This window comes from Ambystoma mexicanum, chromosome 2p (genome assembly GCF_040938575.1).
Source record: "Ambystoma mexicanum isolate Mex_15411 chromosome 2p, UKY_AmexF1_1, whole genome shotgun sequence".
In the NCBI taxonomy this organism is placed as follows: domain Eukaryota; kingdom Metazoa; phylum Chordata; class Amphibia; order Caudata; family Ambystomatidae; genus Ambystoma; species Ambystoma mexicanum.
The window spans coordinates 115,985,985-116,001,518 of record NC_090923.1 but is presented as its reverse complement, the minus strand read 5'-3'; the positions used below and the strand labels follow the sequence as shown (position 1 = coordinate 116,001,518).

General features: G+C 48.2%; 2 protein-coding genes across 5 annotated transcripts in view; one reads left to right on the top strand and one right to left on the bottom strand.

The window, feature by feature from the left end:
* The window catches only part of RPUSD3 (RNA pseudouridine synthase D3), a 166,849-nt gene extending 160,302 nt beyond the window's left edge, over positions 1–6,547 (bottom strand). Inside the window, exon 1 of one of the 4 annotated variants that reach the window (XM_069643363.1) lies at positions 6,446–6,547. The gene's annotated coding sequence lies outside the window, so the exon portion shown is untranslated. Of the gene's footprint in view, positions 1–4,717; positions 4,832–6,336 lie in introns of those variants that run through there. The other 3 variants (XM_069643361.1, XM_069643364.1, XM_069643362.1) reach the window with 3 other exon arrangements.
* A 230-nt stretch (positions 6,548–6,777) lies between these two features.
* The window catches only part of EEFSEC (eukaryotic elongation factor, selenocysteine-tRNA specific), a 1,309,919-nt gene continuing 1,301,162 nt past the window's right edge, over positions 6,778–15,534 (top strand). The window contains exon 1 of the mRNA XM_069643359.1: positions 6,778–7,133. Within this exon, the coding sequence (XP_069499460.1) occupies positions 6,854–7,133 (280 nt within the window). The 5' untranslated portion in view covers positions 6,778–6,853. The remainder of the gene's footprint in view (positions 7,134–15,534) is intronic.

Sequence of the window (15,534 nt, the reverse complement as noted above, 5' to 3'; positions counted from 1 at the left end):
TCAGCGTCTCTCCTGCCACGGGAATGTGTCTATGGTACAGATGCTGCCTCCGCCTTTCTTCGTGCTGCTTCTCTGCCTTGCTCCCCGCCTCCTGGATTCCTAGCCCGAGCTAGAAAGCCTTCTCCACGATTCTCCTGCATCTCCTTGCTCATGTGTCCACCTGACAGCTTGGATTCCCCCGGCAGTGTCTAGCCAGTCAGATCTCTCCGTTGCTATAAGCTGCTCCATCTTTGAACTCCCACTTTAAGTGGGGGGGTTGTTAGGAGCCAATCAGTTTCATCCAAACACTATACTCCTCCTTCTGGTTCAGCATAGTAATCTTCGTTTGGGAATTTCTCATTCTTGTCTCAGTCTTTATCATTCTGTTTGCTACAGAATAGTGACTGATACTGTCAGTAGGCTTTGCGGGTTGTTGAAGGGGATTATTACAGTATGCCATTAAGGTATGAGGAATGGAGGGGATATCTCTAAAGGGGAAAGGGGATACCATGCCTCATCTGATGCCTGTCCCTCCCCCTGATGGCCATCTCCCCCTAATGTGATCCTCCTTCAAATAGCCATGCCAGGTTCAGGATCAGATAGCGACTGCTGTCCCCTGGCCACATGAGTAAAGGCTACCTCCGGGAAAGGAGTGATGACATCAGATTAATCACATACCCCAACATAACTGAAACAAACTATCCTCAAAGCAGTAGCAGAGTGAAGCCCACTGATGATCAGAGAAGGGTCCAAGGCCCTAATGCCACTGGAACAGGCATCTGAGAAAATCTTCCTCATCAAGTGGCATCCAGAGGAGGACTTTGCTGATTTAGTGTGAGAGTGCCAAGAGAAACCTCAAATTGAAAAAGAACTTTCAAACTCCAGGAGAAAGGAGTCATTCTTCTTGTGGGGAAACTGAATCCTTTCAAGTACATTGAAGAAACACCCGGGGAAGGTATTAATTCCCCCTGACCGTCGATGTGTACTTTATTGAAGAGTGCAGACCAGTACCAGGAGAAGGGAGCCATTCTCCTGGGTCAGAAAGTTGAGTGTATAAAGTGTTGGAAATAAAGGCCAGGGGAAGGGAGTCATTCACCCTGGCACCTTTTTGGCTAGAGGGCATTTTTGGAATGGCACCCATAGTCTAAGAGAAGGGAGTCATACTCCTGAAGAAGGAAGTTTCTGTTGGATTACATTAATCTTTAGTTGTAGTCTAAGTGTAGGTTGTGACACAGGACAGTGGAGTCTAATTTTGAAGGACATTCTGACAGATCCTTTAGTTTTAGTTTGAGGCAGGGAAACCCTCTTTAGGATAGGGATAGTGAGAGTCCTTTTTTTCTCCTCAAATGAAAGGTTTATAGCAACCAACATGCCACCCTTGTGTCAGCTTCTTTCTTCGACACACTTAAAGGCCCTCAACACTGCCCGTCTATCCCCACCTGACATCAATTTCTCTTTTGAATACATCACTATTCAACTATCCCCTCCTGCTCCTATCACTGTTATGGCTCTCTATCAACCTTCTAATCCTCTCAACTGTGTCTTCTCTGATCTGACCCATCTCTTTGAGTCACCTCCTACCAACATCTCTGTTGTCATGCTGCAGGACTGTAACCTCTCCAGGCACTCTGCAGACACATGCCTTGAACTAAACACTCCCCCTATCTGACCAATCCCTCTTCTCCTCCACAACCTACCTACCCACTCTGCTGGGAACTCTCTTCATCTTGTCTTTCTCTCCAATTGACTTAACTCCTCCGACGTCTCCATTGACCCCCTCTCCATCTGATCTCTCAATTGTTAACATCTTATTCCATCCAGCTTTTACTCCTTATATCCCAGCTTTAATAAATAAGAGGAGATTCAGGCAGGACTCTCTTGCCTCTTATATTGATGATGTAAGGACCTCTCGCCTTTACCAAGATGAAGTGACTACAGTTTTATTTTTCGTCAATTTGACTATTTTAGTGTGTGCCATCCTCTCACCTTCGAATTACAAGGACCTTGCCAATAGCACACTGCGACAGAAGAAGCACTTCACTTGGAATGTGGTCCGGTAAACAGGAATCTATGGGTGCTGCTTACCTCACAACACCGGCCGCCACAGTACCAGGCTACAGGGAGTCCACTAGCCCACCAGGGAAGCTATATTATATACCAGGTCCAAGGCACAGGGGGCCTTGATCCTCCACTACAGCACCAGGGACCTATATGGGTACCCCAGAGAGGCCTACATGCATGACTCCTTGTAGCCATTAGAGGCTCTAGGTTAGGAATGCAGCCAGGCTGCATGAAGGGGGTGGGGCTTACAAGCCCTCACTCATCCCTTCCCCTGACAGACACCCTCAAGGAAGATAAGTTATTGAATGACACAAGGCCTATGACTATTTTTGTTGTTTTCTTCCCTGTGCGACCCCCTCTCCTCCCACTTTCACCTTGTGGTGCATTGAAACACTATTTCTTGTATAGGTGCTTTATAAATACCCAATAAATAAAAATAAATTAGGTAAATGGGCAATCCTGGGAGGGGGTGTGACATTTTAGGAGGAGCGTGGGTTAGTTGGGTGAGGACAGGAGTTGGTGGAGAGACCAGAGAAGGCACAAGCAACTGGAGTGTAGAAGCTATTTAAGAGAGGGGGACTGGAGCATTTGTGAGGAGTGGAGAGTCTGAGGAGTAGAGTAGGAGTATCAGGGCGGCAGAGGTGGTATTAGTTGTGGGAGTAGTAGAGTGGTGGTGTCAGTAGAGGGTGGTAGTAGTGGACAGTACTAAGGCTTAGGGAGTGGTAGTAGAGTAATTAGTAGGAAGCGTTAATGAGTAAACGAAGCAGCAGAGCGGTAGTAGAGGGCGATAGGACGGGTTAAGTACAGGTTAGAAATAGGGGAAGCAACAGAATAGTAAGTGTGACAGTGAGTGGGAAAATAGGAATAACTATCAGTGCAGAGTGAGAGATTACAACAAGAAGAATAGCAAGAGGGAAGGAAGTAGAGTGAGAGGAAGGAGGGAAGAGAAGATAACGGAAGTAGAGAGGTAGTTGGAGGTACAATCGATAGTAAGAACAGGAGTAGTAAGAGTAGATCGATCAAAGAATGTAGGTGGAAAGGCAGAGGGAGAGATTAGGAGGACCGTGACGTGGTAGGAGGAGAACAACTGAAGAGACCAGTATAATGAAGGGTCAGGTACGAGCGGTTGTGAGAGAAGTGAGAGTGGCACTGAAAGAAGGCACCATCCCTACCTCCCTGAGCCTACTAAGCGGGTTAGGTTAGGGAAAGCGTAGAAAACCCTTAAGGAGTGACACAGCCATCGAATCAGGGAAAACCCACAATTAGCCTAAGTCAGAAACAAAACAGACAGCAGTTACTGTTGATTAGTTCCAGCATCCTGATAAGGACGCCTGTATTAGGTAGGTAGGTAAGACGAGATAGACAGGGACGGGACAACCATAGCACCAATTCCCCCAAGGACCATATTAGCCCTAAGAACTACCTGAAATTTCCCAGCCTAAGTTCATTGTAAGACACAATAGAGACTCTTGCACTTAACTTACGTGTCAGTGTAGTTCTTTGTGGTGCGCTGCCCAACCACAATAGTAGTAGAACATCTGGTGTCATATACTGTTGGTTCCTTGGAGCTCAGAGCTTGGGCATTTAAGACGCCTAAGAAGGCTGGTTGCCATAGCGCAAATTCTTTGAAGTACAGAGCTGACAAGGCTATGTGATGCAGTGCAACCCCCTGGAGGGATGCCAAGATCTGGCTGCCGCTTGGCTTGTGCCAGCCACTGTTCACGCTTTTCTCATGGGGACGCAGGTTTTCTTTTTTTACATTTCCACAAAACAGGCCAATATTATACATTTCTTTGCAATAAAACTCCTGTCAACATTTTATTTTTGATCTAGGTCTTATATTGCTGCTTTTTAATCCTGTAAGGAAATAAAAACAAACACCAACAGACCTCTTGATTTGGCTCTGCTTTTCATCACAGATTGGACTGTTTTTCCTTTTTAATAAAAGTTGCTGAATACTTTCTGTTAACTGGAAGCATTTTTTCCAGGTCTCGTCAGCTGCTTCATATATTCTGATTTCAGATGGGCTGCTGACATATGAACATTTCCTTGCATGTGTCATTTGTCTTATGCTGAGCGAAGGCTGTAGCTCACATTTTGATTTTTAAATGTAAGGTTTTGCTTTGCCTACTTTTCTTCTGTATGGATTTCCCTACAGTGTGTTGTGCATTATTTTCACCAAGGAACTCAGGCTTGTAGTACATCTGTTAATCAATGTGCATGTCATCAGTATGTTTCATGTTGTCCAACAGTCTATTGCTTTGCAGCTGGACTCTGGCCGAGGAGAGCGTAGAGTGTTCCCACCCTGGCCTGGTGGCGATTTATTCAGTTAGTTAAAGTGGAAAATGTAGTTCACGTCGGAAACTAAGACCTCAAGTGAATAGGTAAGACAACCATGTCTCTGTAATACAAACAATCTCAGCATCCAATTGCACAAAATATCGGCTGTGTGATTAGAAGCAATAAATCAATGAGGAGTCGGAAAGGACACAGTGTATTCCAGCTAATAGAATTCCTGGAATGGGTGTTGGGTTAGATCTAGGCTCAGCTCTTTACACCAATGCTGCTGCACAGCAGCACTGCATGTCCTACAGCGCACATACATTCCCCATCCTTGCCAGTTAACGTGCAATCATTAACACAACACACACTGGCTAGGACAACCCACAGACAATACCAGATAATAAGTAGTGGAAGAGCTGCCTCTGGGTCGTGATCCCAAGCCACATCTGGAAGACTGAGTAGCCTGAACCAGGCGGAACTGTGCGATAGCGAGGCTCCCTTGTCAGTGCCTCTGAACTACAATCGGAAGGCAGGGTTTATGGGTAACGTAGTTCAAAGACGGCACGTTATGTGCTGCTGCAGCAATTCTCCACGGCACCTGCCATTGTGAATAGAACAGGGCTGCAATGTGGCGCACACCCCTACAGAGAGCTAGGACTCTAGGACTCTCTTGAAATACATGTTTGGGGTGTTCCAACCACCCTGATAAGAAGGGAAGGCAAGAGGGGCATGTGAGAGACACTGAGGTGGGCAGATGCATGAGACCACCGGCGCCTAGATATTCACGCCTCTGGGACGTGAGTGTAGTGTTGAGGATGATTGAGTCCTGGCCGGACAACGAAAATCTATCTAGGAAAGCTCTCTGGGCGAAACGGATTACATTATTGTGTTTAATCTCGGGACGAAGACAGGGATTAAGACCGTAGAATATACCGTAGAATATATGGCTTTCCCTGAAAGGCCCAGATTATGCCCAGTTAGGTGTCTGAAGGCTTACGAGGAGGTGGCAGATCGGGTGAGACAGCAGGAGAATCTCAGCTGTTGATAGCGGTGAGGAAGCCGTTTAAGGCAGTAGCGTCAGCCACATTAGCAATATGGGTGAAATGGTTAGAATCGTGTTGAATCAGACCTATGAAAAACAAACTACAAATTCACCTTTGTTTATTAGGAGTTGTAATTCATTGTTAGTTTGTTGTTTAAAATTGTATTGCTGCTCGAGAAGTAAAGAACGGAATGGAGCATAATCTTTCACCTCCGAATCTTTAATAGAATCAGGACTTTCTATAACGAATGTGTTGAAAATCTGTACTTCCTTTGACTGGTTCATCTTCTACTGGGAGTTAGAGTGAGTAGGGATAAACACTCTCAAACTATTGGGGAGAGGAATTAGCCCCACTTGCTGCCCTGAAACAAAATAGAACCAGTTTTGATGTTGATTTGTTTGACAATGCCAGAGTTTCTTTATCCTTCCCATTTGCTCTGTGCTAAAACGTGTAGGTGGTGGTTAAAATGCTTAAGGAAAGACCAATCAGCCACCATTGGCTAACGGTGCAAGCAAGGTTCCCTTTGTAATATCCCGTCCGTGCATTGCATGCAAATGCCAGTAAGGCTCAGCAAAATTCTAAGTACAAGAAAACATCAAACAATACAGCCAACAGAGTCATATGATCTGCACAGGCCAAGCGCCTGCGAGTCCCACAGTAGACAGACCTAAGCGGATAGATAATAAAATGCAAGATTGCCGCCTTTGTAAAAAATAATAATAATAAAAAAACAAAAACGCACAGAAGACATCCGATGGTTATCAGGACACAACTTAAGACCCACCTCTACTAATAAGATACCCGGGAGGCACCACCAGTGGAATCTTGTAAAAGTGCCAAGAAGCAATTAAATTATGCAGTGAGCGCTATACAAATAAACATCGGTACAGCTAAATGAAAAGGTGCAATTAACTAAGTTATCCGCTCATACAAACTCGATTTCAAAATCACACAATGAATTGCAAAATACCTCTATCCTTCTTGAAGCCACACAATATCCACTTTTGGATGTTCCCTATTGCCGTCACATGTATAGCAGAGGTCACATGTGTAGCAGAGGGCGTCTTAATAGAGGGTACTGTGCTCTTTTGGATGCAGATACACGAGTGCGTTGGGTTGAGCTAATGAAAACCAAAACGCTTTAAACTCTGACGCTGGGAACAAAACGAGACGTTGCTCTACGGACTGTATTAGCTGAACACAACTAGCTACAGAGCTCCTTTCTGTGAGAAGTGTATAAATAACCGAGCCAGATAAGGGACAGTATTCGACATCTTGACAACAAGCACCCATTTGCACTGCAAACATTCACAGTTAGCTATAAAAACTAGAAGGAAAACGTGTAGCCTACAGGTCAGGAACTAGTTGTTTTGGTTATAGCTTCCACACGGACCTTTTTTTAAACGCACCACACAGGTTTGACAGAACTGTACTCCAGTTCGAAGTGCACCCTTCTGGTGTCATAGAAATAAAAGAAATCCACAGGCATGGCCGAGCCGGGGAAGACGCTGAACTTTAATATAGGGGTGCTTGGGCATATTGATAGCGGCAAGACCTCGCTAGCTAAGGCCCTGAGCAGCACGGCGTCTACTGCCGCTTTCGACAAGAACCCTCAGAGCCGAGAGCGCGGCATCACTCTGGACTTGGGTTTCTCCTGCTTTAGCCTGCCAGCCCCTGAGCGCCTGCGCACTTCTGGCTACAGCAGTCTGCAGTGCACCCTGGTGGACTGTCCTGGGCATGCCTCCCTCATCAGGACCATCATTGGAGGTGAGGGTGGGGGTGCACAGGTCGGGGTGGAAAGCCAAAGAGAGTTGTGACAAATTTCATGCAGCGTTCTAAACTGTGGTGCGCAATATGTCGAAAACGGTATTGCCACAAGTGGCTGTTTTCCCCATCTCAAGATGGCCGCCGCTAGTTTGTTATCGGGCCGGACATCTCGGAATGGGATTAACAATTTTGACACAAGTCACATAAAACGCATTATTGTCAACGCTCAATTCGAGGGTACACGCGGGTGAATGGAGTACACCCGCTTTTTTCAGAGGGTGGACTCACCACACCCTCCCCCACCCACCTAAAGAAAGAAACATTGACAGTCTTCCTTGAATTTATAAATTAAAGCCGACCTCCGGGATCGAACCTGCAGTCAGGTTGGCAGGCCGGACACTTCACCAATGCACTATAAACAGGATGAAAAATAACAAACAACTAAAGATGAAAATGTCCCATTTCGGTAATGCATGTTCCAGGAAAAAATATTTGTATTGGTTCTTGGAGTTTGAAACATGCACACCTTTTAACGTTGTCAAAAACACGATTAGAAGAAAATATCCTCTCTTGGTTTTGTTTGTGTGTTGATTTTATCAAAGGCAAATGCCATTGGTCCTGTGCAATTTGGGTGGTTATGCAAAGCCAATTTAATGAAATGGGCAATTTCACCTAGATATGCTAATTTCTGGCAACGTCACATCCCATTGTGTTTTTTGATGAGTCCTCCCACTTTTATTTTTAGGACTTGACCCCTGATTATTGTACACCCTACACCTGCCATATATCAAAAAAGAAGCACAAACCCCAAGCTTTCATAGGGCATTCTCTTTGTTACCAAATGGGGCAGCTGATCCGACCTACTTGCTACAGGTGCGAGCTGTAATAAGAGCTGTGATTAAAGTGCATTATTTCTTCTATCTGTGGAATTGAAAACTGTTTGGCTGTAATGTTGGCACATTGTTGTGGTCTAGCAGGAATCATGATTTCCACAAGAGTGCATGTTAAAAGTATATATTTCCTTCATCAATGAGCAGGTGCAGGACTGACAGTTATGACCACTGTCAGAATTATACAAGTTCTTGTACATTGTAGTGTTGCAGTCCCTTGCCTGAGGGACGACCCATGCAGGGGTGCGCCACGCTGTGCACCAAATAATCAGATGAAGCCCTGTTGCTCTTAACACGTCTTTATTCCTGCTCGTTCCAGAACTTAACTTCCCCTCCGCCCGCACCCCGTCACTTCCCTCCCTGCCTCCTGTCTCGCACCCACACCCGGAACACACCTGTCAACATGACACCCTCCCGCCTAAATTAAACAGTTACCCAGCAGGGTTTGAACATGAACTGGGACTGGGGTTGATCACTCCATTTCTTCAATGAGTCGACAAGGTTAATTCCTCGCTCTCTGAGGTCTTGAGTTCACTGGTTCCGCTGAACCCCTTTCCTCTGTCCGCTGCACCAGATGTGTCTGCGTATTCAAGATCTCTGTGATAAGGCTCATCCGACAGATATTCATCCGCCCTCTCCTTTCGTTGGCTTATCCTCCTTGTGCTGGTTACGGGAAACCTTTTGAAGTGCGAGGAGTTTCGAGTTGTGTGTCCATAGTCTCCTTGGGCCATGATCATCGAGCCTTTCCTTTCCGTAATGACCAGGGGTTCACCTTTGAACATCGAAGTGTGTTTGTGGTCTGTGGTTGTTTCACTGTCACCACTTCTCCTACCTCCAGCTTGGACTCTCTAGCTTTCCGTCGCACTTCTGCATACTCCTTCATTCGTCGTTTAGCCGATCTATCTTGGTCTCTCAGCTCTGCATCCACAGGCCGCTCGACGCCCTGGGGCCCCAGCTATGGTAGTTGGCTATGCACGTCCCTTCCAAAAATTATCTCAGCAGGACTCTTCCTGGTGGAGCTGTGTAGGGCGCTCCTATAGTCTCTTAACAATTGGTGCAGAACTTGTTCGTAGGGCTGACCCGTCAGCTGGGCCACTTGCAGAGCCCGTTTTAGGTTGGCCATGAATCGTTTGATCATGCCGTTCGTCTGCGGCCACAGTGGCGAGAACGTTTGGTGATGGATCCCCATACACTCGCTGAATCGTGCAAAGTCCTGGCCAGTGAAAGGAGGCCCATTGTCCGTTTTTACTTTCAGGGGAATGCCTTATGCCATGAAGATGCGGTCCATTACTGGTATGACATGATCGGCCGCTGTCGAGGACACTAGCAGGGCTTCCGGGTATCTGGAGTATTCATCCATGAGGGCTAGTATGTATTTCCCCCCCCTCGATAGGCCCAAAGAAGTCGGCAGCTACGGCTTCTCACACACCTTCCGGAAGCTCCGACATGATCAGTGGTTTAGGATGTCGATTCGGGGCGATGACACAGCATGTCGAACACTCCCCCAGAACCTCCTGCACCCGGGAGTCCAGGAGTGAGAACCACACTTATTTTTGTCATAGCATGCGTTTCGTGCAGACGACTCCTCGGTGCCCTTCATGGGCAAGTTCTAGCACTTTCCTTTTTAGAGAGGGCTAATTCCTCCTTTAGCTGTAGAAGCCTTTATTTATTTATTTATTACATTTATATAGCGCTCAGGCAGCCCAGGGGCATTGTGGCGCTGTTACTTGAAAGGGAACTTAGTTACAATGAGTACAGGTTGTGCCTTGGGTTACAGTAGGCATGATCCTGTGTTAAGCAATGGGGAGTATCATACACCATGATACATCATACATTTAGTCATGAGAGTTTGAACATGTGGGGTTGGTTAGGTGAACAAGGTAGTTTTCATGGCTTTGCGGAAAGCAGTTAGTGAAGGTTCAGCTCGCAGAGAGGTGGGAAGGGTGTTCCAATGTAAAGAAGCAAGGTAGGGGAAGCTGGCGCCACCTGCTCTAGCTCTTTTTACCCTGGGTACGGAGAGCATATTGGCATAGGGTGTCTTGGTGGTTCTTGTGGAGGAGACCGGGTGGATTCTCTGGGATAGGTACGCTGGGGCTGAGAGGTGGACGCATTTGTGGGTGATGCTTAGCGCTTTGAATATAATCCTTTCCTTTATGGGGAGCCAATGGGACGCTTTTCTGGCAGCAGTGATGTGCTCTCTCTTGGCAATGCCTTGTGCAGCACGCAGGGCGCTATTCTGGATTACTTGCAGCTTCTCGAGGTTTTTGTTGGAGGTCCCTAGGAAGAGAACTTTACAGTAGTCTAGCCGGGAACCAGTTATAGCTCTGGCTATGTTGGTGCAAGTGTCTTTTGATAGAAAAGGCCTGATTGCGTTGAGGAGTTTTGCAGGGGAAGCAGCAGAGGAGGCGATTGCGTTTACTTGTCTGGTCATAGATAAGTTGGAGTCTAGATAGACGCCTAGCGTTTTTACAGTGTCCAGTACTGGAATTCTGATTGAGTCAATGGTAAAGTGGCTGAACTGGGCGTCAAGTTTCTTGAGGGTGTCAGGGGATCCTACGAGTAGGAGCTCAGTTTTGTCGGAGTTAAGGCAGAGGCCGTTGATAGCCATCCACATTTGGATTGTGTTATATATGTTGTTGAGAGTTGCGCAGTCAGTGTCATAGTCACCTGTTAATGTGAGACGGATCTGAGTGTCGTCGGCGTAGTTGGTGTAAGAGATACCCATGGCGTCAAGGATAAGGAAGAGAGGGGGGGTAAATATGTTATATAGGGTAGGGGAGAGGCACTAGCCTTGGGGCACACCACTTAGCATGACGGTGGGTGACGCAGTGGCTAGGTCAGAGAAGACCTGCATGGTCCTGCCTTGGAGGAAGGAGGTGATCCATGTGGTGGCTTCTTGTGAGAAGTTAGCTGTGGAGGTGAGGTGATGACAGAGGATGTCGTGATCTACAAGCTCGAAAGCTGCAGAGAGATCGAGGAGAAGGAGCAGGACAGGTTTTCCTTGGTCCCTTGCGTCATCCATTTGGTTTTTGAGGTCGAGTAGGGCAGTCTCTGTTCCGTGCCTAGGGAGAAAGCTGGATTGTCTCAGTCCTAGGAGGTTGTGCTCTTTGAGGAAGTGCTGGACCTGCAGGTAGGCTGCTTTGTCCAGAATCTTGTGGAGGAATGGGACTGTGGTGATAGGGCGGTAGTTGTTGGGGGAGGTGGGATCAAGTGTAGGTTTTTTATGAGAGGTCGGATCCATGCTTCCTTGAGGCACGAGGGGACTCTCCCTGGGGTGAAGGAGGCGTTGACGAAGGCTGTTAGGAAAGGAGCAAGGGTGTCTGCACATTCTCTGATGATGGAGGCGGGGCAGGGGTCCCCTTTGCAATTGGAGGGTTTGATGTTTTTCATGATGTTGATCATGTCTTTCTCCTGAATGGTTTTGAATGAGAAGGTAGGGGGGGCCTCTGTGGGTGAGGAGAGGGGGGGTTCGGGAGGTGGTGCAGGGGGTAGGGAGTCCTAGTTTGGTGTTCAGAATTTTGGCTTGGAGAGAGCTAATCTTGTTGTGCATGGCTGTTTGGATGTCATCACACCATGCTTTATCTTTGGTGAAGTTTTGGGGGGTGGGTGTAGGGGTCTCGAGTTCCCTGAATATGGCGAACATTTCCTTGGTGTTTGATTTGGCCTCGGAGATTCTATCTTCAAATGATTTGGCTTTGGCTTTGATGATGGCTTTCTTATATTTGTTTGCGAGGGATTTGAAGTTAAGTTTGTCTTTGTCATCACAAGATGTTTGCCATTGAGCTAGTGCTGCTCGTTTGTCTGTGCGCAGTTTGGGAAGGTCTTGGATGAACCAAGCATTGGTGTGGCTGGTAGGTTTGGTTGTGCGCGGTTTAAGTGGGGCGATAGCATTGATTGCTGCCGTGATAGCAGAATCGTAGTTCTTGGCAAGGGTTTCTAGGTCGTTGGAGAATGGGGGTCTAAAGGCAGGTCCCTGTAGGAAGGGTATGAGTCTTTCTTTGGTCAGTTGGCGGGCACTTCTTGTGAGGGCTGGTGGTAAGGGTTGGGGGGGATGGGGTGGAGGTGGGGATGTTGAAGGTGATGGTGTGGTGGTCGGACCACGGGGTGGGGGTATTGCCTGTGACTGTGAGGGGTCAGTTGTGATGGGCAATCCAGTCTAATGATCTGCCGAGGGCGTGAGTGGGGTCTGTGATGGTGTTGGCAAATCCTAGAGGGCTGTGTCAAGTGATTTGGCAGTAGGGTCTTTGGTGTCATTCAGGCCTAGGTTGATGTCACCGAGGAGAATGGTTTTGGATGACTTTTTTAGGTTGTCAGCCAGGAGGTGGGTGAGGGAGGCCTGGAAGTCTCCCAAGGGGCCTAGTGGCCGATAGATGAGGTGTAGGGTGATGGTGCAGTGGTGCGAGATAGTGAGTTTCAATTGAAGGTAGTCGCTGTTATTGTTGATAGTTTTGTCAACTTTTCTGATGGTGATCGAATCTTTGGCTATGAGAGCGACACTGCCTCCTGTGGTCAGGCGATCTTGTCTAGTGATGGCATAGCCTGGTGGGAGTGCGAGGGATAGAGCGGGGCCTGAGGCTTCATGTAGCCAGGTCTCAGTGACCATTAGAAGATCTAGATCTAGGGCGGTGATGAGGTTGTGGATGTTTAGGGCCTGAGCATTGATGGATCAGGCGTTGATGAGGGCACATTTGAGGTGGGGTTCGGAGGCGGCATTAATAGTAGTGGATTGCAGGGCTGTGGTGGAGGAGTTGTGCATTACGGTAGTCACATTCAAATTAGTGGGGGGCACATTTTCTAGGGTCCTAGACATAGGTAAAGTAGCATTTACATCAGTGGATAGCGTGGCTGTGGTAGAAGAATTGCACATTGCGGTAATCACATTCAAACCTGTGGGGGGCACATTTTCTAGGGTCCTAGACATAGGTAAAGTAGCATTTACTTCTGTGGTAGAAGAATTGCACATTGCGGTAATCACATTCAAATCTGTGGGGGACACATTTTCAGGAGTCTTAGCCATTGTTGCAGTTGCATTGTGGTCAGGGCAGTGCATACTGTGTGGGCTCATATCCATAGTGTGGCGCAGCCTATGGGGTTTATAGACTGCTGAGGATGGAACGTTTAAGCTAATGGATGGTTTCAAGGATCTGGTTTGCAGACGTGCGTTGCGTACGTTTGCGGGCGTGGGTATTGAGAGCAGTGCACATGTGAGGGTACGGGCACGCAGACGCTGAAGTCTAGAAGCGAGTGTTATGTGCAACTCAGGAGTGCAGGACTCCTTCCCTTGTAGTTCTGGCAGAGTTCCACGGCGAACGGCAGACTGCAAGCAGCAAAGAGCTGCTAAGAGGAGCGCTGGCCTTTTTCTGCGGCCTTCTTCTCACGGCTTAGCCTCACGGCACGCTCCACATCCATTTAAAGCAGGAGGGGAGGGGCAGGCAGGTCGGGGGAGAAAATCAGGATCTTGGCCTGCGGCGGTGATGGTCGCGGGCTGCAGGGACGCTCCGGACGCTTGGGTCGTCATGGGGAAGCCGGCGACCATCTTAGGAGCCGCGTACCTCGCGGGAAACAGCGATTCAAATGTAGCAGCTGATCCGAAAGAAAGGAGATCAGCTGTTAGGGCCTCCGCTTGTAGATGCGCTCACAGCAGAGCTGCTAAGGGGAGCGCTGGCCTTTTTCTGCGGCCTTCTTCTCCCGACTTCGCCTCACTGCACCCTCCACCTCCATTTAAAGCAGGAGGGGTGGGGCAGGCAGGTCGGGGGAGCAAATCAGGATCCTTTCCTCTTCCTTCCAGACGTCCTCTGATTCGAGGTGACCTCTCTCTTTGGCTCTTCACCACTGTCCAGATCTGAGACCTTCGCACACTATCTGGCATGCATTGTCCGCCTCTACTTCTTGGGCTAGATGAACTGGGTCGATGCCCTCTGGTATCGCTTGCTGAATAAGATACCGGAGATAACAGTCTGCTACGGGAGGGTTCAGGGGCACTTCCACTTCTCGGGTGAGGGGACAAGAAGTCAGCAGAGTTCTCTTCCTTACCACTATTTCGAGTGAGTAGTCTTGTAACCAGAGACCCCACCTGGCAATTCGGGTTGGCATTTTGGCTTGGGGATTGCCATAGAGGAACAGTGAGGCATGATGGTCTGTCACTACTTTAAAAGGCTTTCCGTAGAGAAAAAGATTAAAGTGTTTGCATGCCCACACTACTGCTAGACTTTCCTGCACTGCCTGAGAGTACGCTTGCTCTGTAGTCAAGAGGCTGCGGCAGGCGTAGGCAACTATGTGGGTGCGACTGGGATCATCTGGGTCGATTTGAGCTAGGATCGCTCCCAGCGTCCACTGTCAATTCCAATTTGCGACTGGTGTCAAAATGGGACGTGTTCTCTGCTTGAGCCGCTCTGTCTCGGATTGTGGTGAAGGCTCATTGACACTCCTCAGACCAGCTGAACACGGTATTCTTTTTGGTCAGTGCTCTCAGTGGTTCAATAACGTGGCAACATCTTTAATGTACTGGGTACAATAACTGTCGAGGCCCAGAAACGATATCAGCTCGGGAACTTTTGTTGGTGGCAGTGTCTCATTGAGCGCTGTGACCTTTTCTGGATCTGGAGTCAGGCCTTTCTCTGAGAAAATGTGCCCGAAAAAATTTCAATTTACCCTTGCGGAACTCATACTTACCTGGTTGGCAGCCTCCACCGTTCTTTCGATTGGATGTCCCTCCCACGTATATCACTCATCGCCCCCCAGCCTACCCTGCCATACAATTTACGTGTTCCTACACTTTACGCTTTCTTGGAGCCTACGGTCTATGGTACGCCTTGTAATTCCTCTTCAGGGGAGAAAAACAGAACTGAAGCCAACAGTCCCTGCGTGCGCTACTTATACTGATGACGACGTCGACAGTCGAACGAGGCCCTCGAGGGACATCAACTGTCAAGGAGTTCCCCCCCTTCTCACCTGAGTTCGATCTTTGCTGGATTTCTTGATCGATGCCTTCTTGCGTATTGCTCGAGTCTTGAATAAGGCTGCACGAGTCTCTTCCAACTCCAGCTTGCGTTCAAGTACCCGGAAGCAAGGGTCCAGGAAATAACAGGGTGCGCAACTAGCACACGAGTCCAGGAATCAAGAAAGGGAGGAAGGGACTAGAATTGGGTTAGGGTGGAAGAAGCAAGGGAATAATAACGCGAGCTACGGAGCACACGTCTGGTCGCTACTTCGCAATAGCATTGAGAGGTGCGGGCCCGCGGGGGTGTGGCATATTTATGGAACGTACTACGTGCGCCGTGAAGGCTGGTGCGCGGCGTGTCACGTGATACGGCCATGTTGGGAGAAACAATGAATGCAAGCCCCGCCGTGACAAGGACCAGGAAGTCCAGAAAGGGCACGTTCTGTGGGTCATGACAGCATGCCTCCTCCGAAAGGCTGTTCCACCAGGTTTGCCTGGGTGTATAAGGTCAAATCTTCTGAGTAGTCGAGGAGTCTTGAGATTAGAAAGTGGTTCCTAGGTTCTTTCACTA